Here is a 12,407-nt window from a genome sequence, read left to right on the forward strand (position 1 = left end):
TCACCATATAGTGTTGTTCGTGTAAACGACATAGGCCTAGGCCTAATTATTAATGAAAATGTTGTATCCTATTAAAGTCCAAATACAAAAACTTCGACCTACTGTCTATAGCCTAGCCTAATGTATACACCCTATTTTCAAGTGCCCTGGAGACCAAGAGATATTTTTAATAGAATTTATAATAAAAATTATTCAATATGGTTATGTTTCTGAATGGATTGTTTCAATTGTCAATAGATAGGCCTAGGATACAATTTGCTGTATTGTTATCAACATTTTACCTATTTCCTTTTAATCTACAGGCCAAGCTCCTTATTAAGGCAGCGTTAGCAGCTCAGCAGTTGTTGATTTGTTTCCCTTTCTAAAGGATCCAGAATCTCCCTTGGGTTATGTAAGCATGTTTATGTTCTAATATCCCTCAGCTTAGTTGTCATTAGCCATAGTATAGACCACTTTCGTTGTTGTGTTGAGGTGACTAGTTTAATTTTCCTGCCCTTTCAAAATGTCTCTAAAATGTGGACCACAACACACTGCCCACAATATCACTACTTTTTGTCATCTGTAGTCAAGTAATATAATCTTCTGTGGGTTCTACCAAGTAATTTGTTCATCTCATAGAGGACTGTGATACTGAAATCTATTTTCAATACTATCAGGATTATATAGGCATCATTTAACTGAATAATTTGTAATTGAAGTCAGCACTAGGGTGACAAGGCCTTTTAATATGTTAAAAATATCAAAATGGTTGTTCAATTGTCACATTGGGAAATCCAAAAACTGTAACATAGGCACTGGTTTTCAGTGGGCTTCATCTCTCAATCTAACCAAGGTATTAATGAAGTTTGTTGTTCAGCAGGTACCCTCATTATTCCATAAAATATCAGAATTCTGCAACTTATTGATTATATTGGCAATTAGGGTCAAACCCATTACTTTTAGGCTAATCACTTAAAATCAATTGTCATAGTGTCCCCTGGGACAATACTGTTTCATCAGTAAGCATACAAAATTATGTGAGGACAGTATGGAGTGCCACAGTGTCCTTAGTCATAGCGTCCATATTGTTGTCGTGCAGTTGTAGACATGTACAAGACATGTTTGTGGTTTGCTGGCTAAAAGCCTATGTTTCAACCAGCTAGGAAGTTTTAAATGTTGGTGTACAACAGCTTTACATGTAGATCAATAGGTCTTTTTCTGAGTTGACTTGAATTTTGCTACCATACTTCAGTTTGATAAAAGAGTATGCTGATTTCATGTGCAGGAACCATGGTATTGCAAAGGTGCTGCAGGACGACCGGCGACAGGGTATCTAGAAGAGCACCTAAGTTACGTACGTAAAAAGAAGATTGCCATGGTGAAAGATTCCCCCGGTGCATCAAGTCCACCTACTCCTTTGACTAAAGTGTCCACTCCACCAAAATTGAGAGGTGTGTAATAGGTTTTACCTACTATTCTCAGGATTTGACTTATCTCTCATGCCATGACAATGATCAAAGACTGGGTTATACCTACCACAACCATTGGTAACTTCAAAATTTGATGTTAAGGCATCTCTGTTTAGTAGGAAATATATGTTTTTATTGTCCTTGCCAGAAGCTGTTCTGGAGAACAAAGAGGAATTGGTGATGATGACTGAGTGGCTGAAATGTAACATGGAACCAAGAGAGAAAGTATTGGACTTCATGAGGCAAACTGCAGTTTAAAGACAACAGCAGATCAAAGACCACTCAACTAACATTTCAGATATTCTGAAAGAGTATCAAAGGTTGTTAGACCGTGGAATGGTAACTATCAAATTTGATTTTTTGCTGCTTAATTACAGAGAAATACGTAGGTGGTTTTGCATCAATAATACTAAAGAAGTGAGCTCTGAATACACATATTACGAAGATACTATTCAAGACCATATCCTTGAACTCTTGAAAAAGGAAGTGGAAAAATTACTAGCACGGTTTTGATTTAGCAGAAACACTGAAATTAATTAAGTCACTAACCTCACTGATGAGTTAATGCTTTATTTCACTTTGAAGCCTATTTGGCCAACTTAAAAACAGTACTTTGATTGTCTACATATCTAGTTTGATTGGAAAAGATAGTTTCACTGCTTTTGTTATATGATGGCATTATATTTTAAATCTCCTTTAATTTATGTCTGGAAGTTTATGACAGTTATCAGCCACACAGTGAAGAAATGTGACTGGCTTTTAATTTAACCTTAGGCATCTGGCAGATCAGTATGCTTTATGAAGACCAGATTGGGAATAATTTTTATTTTTGGATGAAAATCTTGCTTTATTCAAGGATATAGCTAGGATTTTAAGAAAGGTTGCTGATGTTGAGTGTAAAAAAAGGTACAGATTCAAGCGGTATAATATGGTTTACAATTTGTACAAAGTTGTTTTGTTTTAATATGGTGTCTTTGCCATTCAGTGCTATGGTTTTATGTGCAATGTTTGCTCTGCATTTCTTGCAATTGTGTACAAATCTAACAACTTGTCTATCATCTTGTTACAGGGAGACAAGATAAATTATTCCCATGAATATGCTTATGTTCAGTAACGATATCACAAATGTTACATATTGAAGTTTTGCAATTCAAATTTTTCCCCCATCACATTAAAAAAAATATTTTGAAAAAAAAAATATTTTTGAGCTGTATTCTGAGATATTTTCAAAGCATGTGTCAATAAATGTTAAATACTTACTTTTCTTTCCCAGATGTTTTCTAAATGTTATTAAACTAGCCAAAGGTATCAAGCAGTTGGATTTACCACATCCAGCTTCAACAATACTTAGTGTTTGTATAGATGCATGGAACCAGACTTTAACAAATTCAGTGAGAGGGATTTTTTAATGGATCATAGCTGAGGATCAAAAAAAAGAATATGCTTACACACATTAAAGTATTCTATTTCCCTTTGCTCCTTCAGATAGAACAAGATTTTTCAGTGCTTTGGCCTGAGCATGAGGATCACCTGTATGAGAAATGGGACTTGTACTACAATGGGATTATAGAATATGGCAAACAGGTTGAAAATTGGCAAGGCCTCTTGGATTGGAGTACGTTGACCTAGAGAATTTGTCTATTGGTAAGAGTGCTTCTAATTTCAGTGCACATAGTTGAGCTAATTTAATTTTTGTATGTTGATCATTCCTTGCAACCTTTTACCACCATCACACTAGGAACTTCTGAAAGATCAGGTTTGAACAATTATCTGTAATATATCTGATCTTGTTCTCAAAATAGCCTTAGTTTACTTTTTGTAAAGACAACAACACTTCCTTTTCTTTTTTTATAAAAATAATAAACTGAAATTGAACAGAAAGCATCAATGGGATCTGGTTCAGACAGAAACCAAGTTGGGTTGGTGCAGATATATTCCCTTGCTTAGACTCCATCTGACCCATCTTTGGGATTTCATTTAAGCCAAAAGCTAGTGACTACGATAGAACAATAGAACACAAAATATGTCAAAGGTTCATCAGTGTTTTGAGATCTGAATATATAATAAAATATAAAGAGTAGATAACTTTGCAAACAGGTTGTGATAGCAGCACAACATTATGAATGTGGGCTTTTAAAGGAGACATGTATTATTGAAAATAAACATACACAAAATACCAAACAGATGCTAACTTATCTCATTACATTCTCATGATATGCCATTTTCTCATTGCATTCTCATGATATGCCATTTTCTGATAAAAATGACTTGAAGGACTTCTAGTGTTAGAGACAAATAAAGGCAAGGGAAAATACAAATAATTTGTGCGGGTACTGTACGTGATAATGACAATTTATATGTTAAGTGGTCATTAATTGTGTTATAGTTTTATGCACAAGGACTTTGTGAACCTTGGAGGGAAGATTATCTTTAGTTATGTTTTGTCACTTTCACAGATAAGAAGGAAACATTGGCATTTTTTCTTCTTCCAGTCATCTTGAGAGGGAAAGGAAAGGGAAAAAAAGGATTGTGTTCAGTAAAAGAGGCAATCACCTCCTTCGTGGACATTCAACCAGTAGGTGTTTAAGCATTCATTTGTCCGCTTGTTGAAGTTCATTGACAACATGCTTATGACATATGTTTTGTAGTTTGTAATGGATTGTTTGTAAAAGTGGAATCTCAACAATTATGCTGGATATGTGTCAATGTACATAGATGCTCCCAAGCACATGAACCATATTCCGTTTGGTTCAAAATGGATAATTAATATTCATGAGTGGGCAGGGCCTAAGTGATATTACTTAAATATTGATTTCACAACAACAATAGGCTTGTCAAATTTTGCTCAATTTGGTAAATGACAGTAGTAGGATATGGGTCACACGTGTAGCTGATTTTAAGGAATAAATTATGAGTTGATGATAAAAAGTTAATGATAGTAAAAGTATCTTCTAAACATGATAACTAAACAGTAAATTTCAAATGTATCAAACGTTCATAGTACTTATTTTTAAACTAGCATGTCATTGTAAGCATTGATATGGGTGGTTATGAAGTTTGGCTGTGCCAAGTATAACTTCATATAAAGTTTTTTTCTAAATACAAATCTGCTAGAATGGAGGGCTTTTTGCTGTCACAACTTCATATTGATTGACAAAGAGCAGCTTGTAATAATTTTCATTTTTTTTTTCAATTTTTCTCACAGGAAGTGGCTGATATTCTACAAATTTCAAAGGCTATTGATGCCACAAAAAAGCCGCAGCCATTTGTTGTATGCAAAGGAACTCTCTTGGCACCAACCCAAACATTTGTTTTTCTAGAACGGAGGCCAGTCCGTCAAGAATCACTACTGAAAGCTATCGATTTCTGTTTCAAAGCAATGTACATTTTGGACATGGCTTACCAACCTTCATGCTGTCTTGTGTGGCAGTTCATTCAAAATGTGATTTATGAAATCAAAGAAGCACATGTGCCAAGTTGCATAAGAGATCTTAGATCATTCTTGGCCTTTAAAAGTAATTAGTGGCTTAAAAGGAAAGAATTGTAAGCAAGATATTCATGGCTGATATTCTACAAAGTTCAAAGGATATTGATGCCACAAAAATACTGCAGCTACTTTGGTATGCAAGGAGCCCTCTTGGTACCAACCCAGATATTTGCTATTTTAGAACAGAGGTCAGTTTCTCACAAATCTCTTCTATAAATGCTGTCTATTTCTGTTTCATGGCAAATGTACACTTTGGACATGGCTTATCGACCTTCATGCAGTCTTGTTTGTCAGTTCATTCAAAATGTGATTAATGAAATCCAAGAAGCACATATGCCAAGTTATATTATAGCATTCTTGCCCTGAAGTAAGAACTGCCTTAAAAGGAAATTGTAAGCAAGAAGCTCATATAATAATTGTAAGCAAGAAGTTTGTATCATATTACTATTTTAAAATTCACACACCAGCATCAGGTACAGATAGCATCATCTTGAAGGGACATTTAATTAAAACTCATGATATGACATTTTTTTACATACCATGCTGGTACAAATCAAAACTTTCATTACTAATTTTTATTGGAATCCCGATCTGATCAACTGATCTTTCATGAGTGAGTAAGGTTTAATGTAGCTAAATTTCACCTACACATGTATCTCTATATGTGGTGAAGATATATACTATACATCCAAATACTGGAAACGAACAATGCACTGGCTGCAATGTACTGCATATATCATAAATATGTCTCTAAATGTAATCATGTACACCACATATGTATGTGATACTCAATGTAATTCTTAATTAACTGTATGTATACTTTAGGTAAACCTTGATTAATCAGATCATGATTGATGTTTAGTTTCATAGATTGTTTATACATCAATTGATCTAAAGTTACATATGTGAGATATTGAGTGTTACAAGTTTTCTATGAATACGGTTCTTCTTGAAAAGTAGAGGATTTTGTGTCACTTTAAAGTTCTGATAGAGCACAGCTAAGAAGTTGTTACATCCAAGCATATTTGTGTGTTGTTTTGTTTTGTTTGTATTTTATTCACATGCATGGTTCAGCTGGTTATTGTTTTCAATAAAAACAAGTTCTCAAAATGTTATCCATCTGGCTTCTGTAATGTAACTGTTTGTTAATTTCTCAATATTTTTCAAGGAATTGTTTACTCTTTGAATTGCCATATTCAGCTGATTGTTGCAAACTAGGTCTGCATGAACAAAACTTGTGAGGAGTCTTTCAACTACATTAAGTAAAATTCACTGAGGATCTTATCCATCACTGTCCAATATATTGCATTCGCCAACATATATTGGGCAATAAAGGCTCATTTAACTGCCCAACCCTTTTGTAATGGTAAAAGCCACTGCCCAATTTAAATATAGTAATTGCCCAATACAATGATTTTTAATTCCCCAATTTAATGATCCCTACATTTGTAAGTTCACCAATGATGGGCATAATTTACACAATTAATTTAACCAACAACTGTTGGGTACAAACTTATAGTTATTTTATTGGTTAAAAATGTTACCCAACGGCTGGTTAAAGCCGTTAACCAACAGGTGTTGGTTAAAATATCACCAATAAGTCGAATTTGACATACGTGCCCAGTGTTGGTTAAGGTATTGGTTAATTTTTTAACCAACTGTTTTTAGAGTGTAGTGAATGTAATGAATGCAGTGGAATATTCGAATGCCTACTTCAAATCTGAGGGGTTCTAGAACTGACTACATTCTGAAGTGACGTCACATCGAAAAAGGATAAAAATCGGAAGAGAAATCGGATAGCTATCCGATAAAGGGAAACGGAGTCAATATCAAAAGTTAGGAGAGGGCTATTCCACATCGGAATGGCTCAACAGATAGCAAATCAGGTCCTTTATCACTGTGGCTAGAAGACCCGAACGGAAAACAGGCTGTTTCGAATCCTCCGGGAAAATCGGATAGTATTCCGATAAAAAATCGGTATAGTGTGACCGGGCCTTAATGCGAATCAAAGTAAAAAAAATGTACGGTACCAGTGTTGTTACTCAATGCTGCTAAGGAGAAAGAAGGAATATACTGATGGGTTTGGGCGAGAGGGTTGGAATTGAGCTGGGTGGGTAACAGAGATGGGGACATAACTGGAAAATTAGTCCCTTTCACAGTCGGTATAGTATACATGTTTAATAAAGGGATTTTGAGAATACGGAGATGGATAGATGGTCTACTGATCCTTCCGTATAACTTCCCAGTATCAATGTGCTATTTTATCTTCATCTAAACTACATCTTCACATTTAGACTTAAAGGGATATTGTCTTAGCAGACAGTGCATGTGGCGCATATACGGAAATGCGCACAATATACTTCACTGGTGACTCAAAACACCATCTCAATATGGTGTTCCTAAACTATATATATATATATGGTTGATTGAATGTGAATTATCAACTAAAAACCCAAACAAATCCTTCATTTCTGTAAGGGTGATTCGTTAAGGTGATGTCTGATGACATCATGGCAATTTTTTTCAAACACTTTATAATCCTATCAAAATATTGCTATTGATTTGAACTTGAATTATGTATGAATTTGGAATGTTTGCTTATCTTGTCAATGTTCTCAGACATTTAGATTTTCAATTACTAAAATAAATGCAGTTTACATTACAAAGAAAATGACAGAGAGGTTTATTTTCAGCGCAGTAGCCGTGGTGACATAACATATTTTGCTTTGCCAGGAGTATTTATAATATTTCACCAAATTTAAAAACCCTGTATACGGTATCTCTACGTACAAAATGCTAATTGAATGTAGCTTTGACTAACGAATTCAACCAATTCCCAGCAATAAACAACGCACTTCAAGGGATGACCAAAGGAACATATGTAGTTTAATATGTTACAGACCACAAGTGGGCGAGGTGCGGCACACAGGCCCTTGCAGACCTCTGGCTATTTTCTGCGGCCCACAGTTTTGAAAAAAACCTTACATATATATATATATATATATATATATATATATATATATATATATATATATATATATGTTGATACTAGTAGGGACTAGTGTTCCACTAGTCCCTACTAGTATCAACATATATTCCGCTCTGTCCACTGGACATAGAGCACTCTGCGCCAAGATAGTCGCCAACCAACTCTATATATATATATATATATATATATAGATATATATATATATATTTATATATATATATAAATATATATATATATATATAAATATATCTATATATATATATAGGCCTATATATGAGAATTTAAGAATTTTGACTTGCATATTTCCACATTTCGAGTTGGTTAGCATTATGTTTGATCTCTACAGCAAGGCAAATACGTCACCAAAACAGAACTAGTATTGTTCGATATAGTTGGTTTATGTTTATATATATAGGCCTATATAATTCGAATTGGTTAGCATTATGTTTGATCTCTAGAGCAAGGCAAATACGTCACCAAAACAGAACTAGTATTGTTCGATACAGGTGATGTATGTTTATATATATATATATATATATATATATATATATATATATATATATATATATATATATAAGCCTTTATATTTCGAGTTGGTTAACACTATGTTTGATCGCTAGAGCAAGGCAAATACGTCACTAAAACAGAACTAGTATTGTTCGATACAGGTTATGTATGTTTATAAATATATATATATATATATTTATATATATATATATATATATATATATATATATATATATATATATATATATATATATATGTATATATATATATATATATATATATATATATATATATATATATATATATATATATATATATATATATATATATATATATATATATTGTTTTCAGCACACCAAAATAAAAGTTCGATATTTGGAACATATGGCGTAACTTAAAACTTAAACTTAAAAACAAATACAGCGTAAGCAAAAAGTAAGACGATGTAAAGTTCATCCATTACCGTCTTAATGTATGTGTTTATATTTTAATAATATTTCGGATGAGAACGATTTTATTTTCAAGATAATATTAGTTGCGTTGTTTCGTAGCGCGAGTGGTTGACCGGCCCCAAGGTGCTGTGACTATCAGTGAGTTGCGAAGAAGCATTTAGTAGTTCCTCTTTCTGACATGTGTTTTTTTTTTCTTAAATCATGTAAGAAAGCAGAAACTGTGTTTAAATGCTGCCGTTCCGGACTCCTCCTTCTTTTCCTTTTGGCTGAAGGGTTAGATGAAGTATCCGGTCACCGTAATATGGTTAATTTTAACCTATAAACAGAACCGAATAGATACGTGCATCAAGTAGTCTTTTTAATATGTTTATATCTGCTTGACACTCATTTTCCATAACCAATTTTCGTTTTGGACCTCTTTCCTCCTGCTTTCAAAATGATCAGATATCTTTGATTATTTGAGATGTAATGAACTAAAATTGGTGTTACGTCCTGTTGACAGCTACGTTAACAGCCTCCGTGTATAGAAAAAAACAAATATGCATTGTTTCCTGAAGTTTCTAAGACTGCAGAGGACATTGCAAAAGTATAACATGTAAGTACATAGAAGAATACCCAGGCCAGTTTTAGTATAGTAGTGAGATAATGACAATGAACTTCACTTACAAGATTACTCCAAATTTCCGGTACCAATTGTAAAAGGTCCGCGTCTTTATCTTTTAATTGGCATTGCCAACGAGCTTCTCTGAAGTTAGCTGACGTGGTACTCTGAAATATACATATTTCACCCTCAGACGTGGCGACAGGCATAAAGTCTGTTGGACATGTTATTACACCTTGAAAAGAAACGATAATGCATAAACTTTGTTGCCATATTCCAAGATCAAAAATATGGTAGGTAGTGCTGATGATTATGAAAGCGTTGACGGTGACGATGGCGTTGAAGCAGTTTTTGCATGCGTTGCTTTAGAGTAAACGTAGCCTTCAATTTTTAATTCTTTAACTAAACATTTCTTTTCCATCTCTATTCAAATTCAATTTCAAATGTGCAGAATTGGTCTCATAGGAGTTTTGTTTAGTTAAAATGGTCTGAATGTCTGCAGGTTATATAACTATATTGGTCTTTTTATCCTTTCTCTGCCACATCAGTTACCTTAATAAACAAAAAATCCTTTAGGTGGTTGCAAGTACATATATGTTATACACCCATCACGTGCAAAATTAAACTTATAGATTTGATTGTGTACATATGGCATTGGTGAACTTACCTTCACAATAGGAAGTTATCGCAACTAACAGGAGCAATAATCGAGTCCATATTTGTTTTATCCAAATATCCATTCCACATATGTCAGAGACCTTAACAGGTCAATTCAAGTTTGCCCTAATTCCCTCTTAGCTCTCTGGCTCCGATGTTTCGTTCTAGCTGCTGAAAATTACATTTTTATAGTATCTAACACTGAAATTCCATCTTCGTGGCGAGTTCTGGATCTAGCAACGTAAGCCAGCCAATAGTCGAATCGTCTGGCAAATATTGCTATGGGATTTGTCTATATATTGAAAATAAATAACCATAAATACAAGTTCATGAATTTGTATAATTTTTTTTTTTTAATAGACCATTCTTCTACACCAGGAGGGTCCCTGGAGTTATTATATAGCAGCCTATTGAAACTCTGTTCTTTGTAAGAACGCACATATTGTTTAGTTGGTGCTCAGATAAGTATTATTGCTTGTTTTATTGTTGCTAAGGCTTCATAGATATTAAGAAGTCAAGCGTAAATCTATTTATCAAGATCCAATATCATACGTTTACTAGATACATTGCAGTAATATTTCACCTTCATGTCAGTGTCGCATAACCCACCATGCGTGGTAAATTCGTGGTTTTTAAGGGGGTTGGGGTGGAGGAGGTTCAATTGGCCCAAAAGTCAAAGGACCCCACGTTCGATTGACCGCGAGTGGCACTCGTGAACACTTCCAAACAAGACCAGAGACCTTTATAAGTTGCTTGTTAAACGTGCACTCTTAAAACATCCGGATCAAATTTGATTCATTCCGGATCAAATTTGATCCGGTTTCCGGATCCCAGGGGCACCGACCCCGTCCGGATCAAAATGATCCGGATTTCCGGATCAAAGAACAATGACCCCATTCCGGATCAAATTTGATCCGGCTTCCGGATCCCAGGGGCACCGACCCCGCCCGGATCAAAATGATCCGGATTTCCGGATCAAAAAAACAATGACCCCATTCCGGATAAATTTGATCCCGTTTCCGTTTCAAGGGTACTTACGTTTTGGATATGTTATGAATAAGAAACAACATACAAATCTGAAAATAACTTGGCCATGTCTTTATTCTTTTTAACAACTTCGTTAACAAACAACGTCAATTATTTCTACTTATAAAAAGAGGTTGATCTGGGTTACAATACTGATGAACAAAAGCGGAAATGGAAAAGTGGATGGAATGCGAGAGTTTTATCAAGGCAGCAAAAGTGTATACTATTTTAGTTATATCCCTGTTATATATGTGACTTGTGACTTGTTGTGGCAATTTATGTGTAACTTTTTGCTTTCAAAAACTTTATTTTCTAACTAGAATGTCTATGTCTTATGCTTTAAAATCTCCACTAAAGATATCCTACAATAGGTACAAATGTTAGAATATGCTTAAAAGAGATCATATCCTGCTAACTTTAACCTTTGAAATCTACATATTGCAGGATAATGAAAAATTCTGAAAAATACTACTCCACCAGCCTCTCAACGAATGGTCTTACATTATTTACCAAATACTGAAACTTTGATGTATTTTGGTTTGTTACAAATAACTTAGTACTATAGAATGACACAACTTTGATATTGTACAACTTAACAATGGGTAAGACTTTAAATTGCATGCACAAAATCTTTGTTACATACAGCAGAAATGATAGAGATGTGATTTGTCATGGGAATAAGAAAATGTTTGTAAAAATAATTTCCTTACTATGTTTACCTTTGCAAAATTTTATTAAATATTAATTGCATCGAATGTTCTATGTATTAAAATAAATGAAAATACTTTGAAAACTTAAGTATTTTACTGAACTACCAACATGTTTGGAAATGAACAAGTGCTTGAATTATCACGTATGAATGCTTGATGATGTTTCTCTTGTTACTTTAAGTGGCATAAGCAGGTTTTAGTTGGAGGAGGTGGTGGGGGCAGGTTAAGTTACCAATGCATCACTCACTGTTTATGCTAGAAAAACACCATCCCTCTATTCATCTTTAAAATCTGAACAGCTCACACATAACAATGAGGAATTTTTGCAATTAAATTATGCAACCGGCTCACCCAAACTATTCCAGTGCAATTTGACCTGTCAATATTGAACATGAGTGGACAAACTGAACTCAAACTATGATAAATTTGTTATCTAAGATAATGTGATATCCATTAATACCATGACGGGTAAAAAAAAGGTGATGATTGCTCAGTCTTCTGGTTCAGAAAGTTCTCAAAAAGTCCCAGGT

General features: G+C 34.1%; 1 protein-coding gene across 16 annotated transcripts in view; it reads right to left on the reverse strand.

Annotated features, from left to right (window-relative positions):
* Positions 1 to 10,424, reverse strand: part of LOC139966678 (uncharacterized) — a 67,531-nt gene extending 57,107 nt beyond the window's left edge. For all 16 annotated transcript variants that reach the window (XM_071969951.1, XM_071969945.1, XM_071969947.1 and 13 more), the window contains exons 1-2: positions 10,152 to 10,424; positions 9,550 to 9,719 (exon numbers count right to left, since the gene is read on the reverse strand). In XM_071969951.1, the coding sequence (XP_071826052.1) occupies positions 9,550 to 9,719; positions 10,152 to 10,224 (243 nt within the window). In that variant the 5' untranslated portion in view covers positions 10,225 to 10,424. The remainder of the gene's footprint in view (positions 1 to 9,549; positions 9,720 to 10,151) is intronic.
* Positions 10,425 to 12,407: the final 1,983 nt, after the last annotated feature.

This window comes from Apostichopus japonicus, chromosome 4 (genome assembly GCF_037975245.1).
Source record: "Apostichopus japonicus isolate 1M-3 chromosome 4, ASM3797524v1, whole genome shotgun sequence".
NCBI lineage: Eukaryota > Metazoa > Echinodermata > Holothuroidea > Aspidochirotida > Stichopodidae > Apostichopus > Apostichopus japonicus.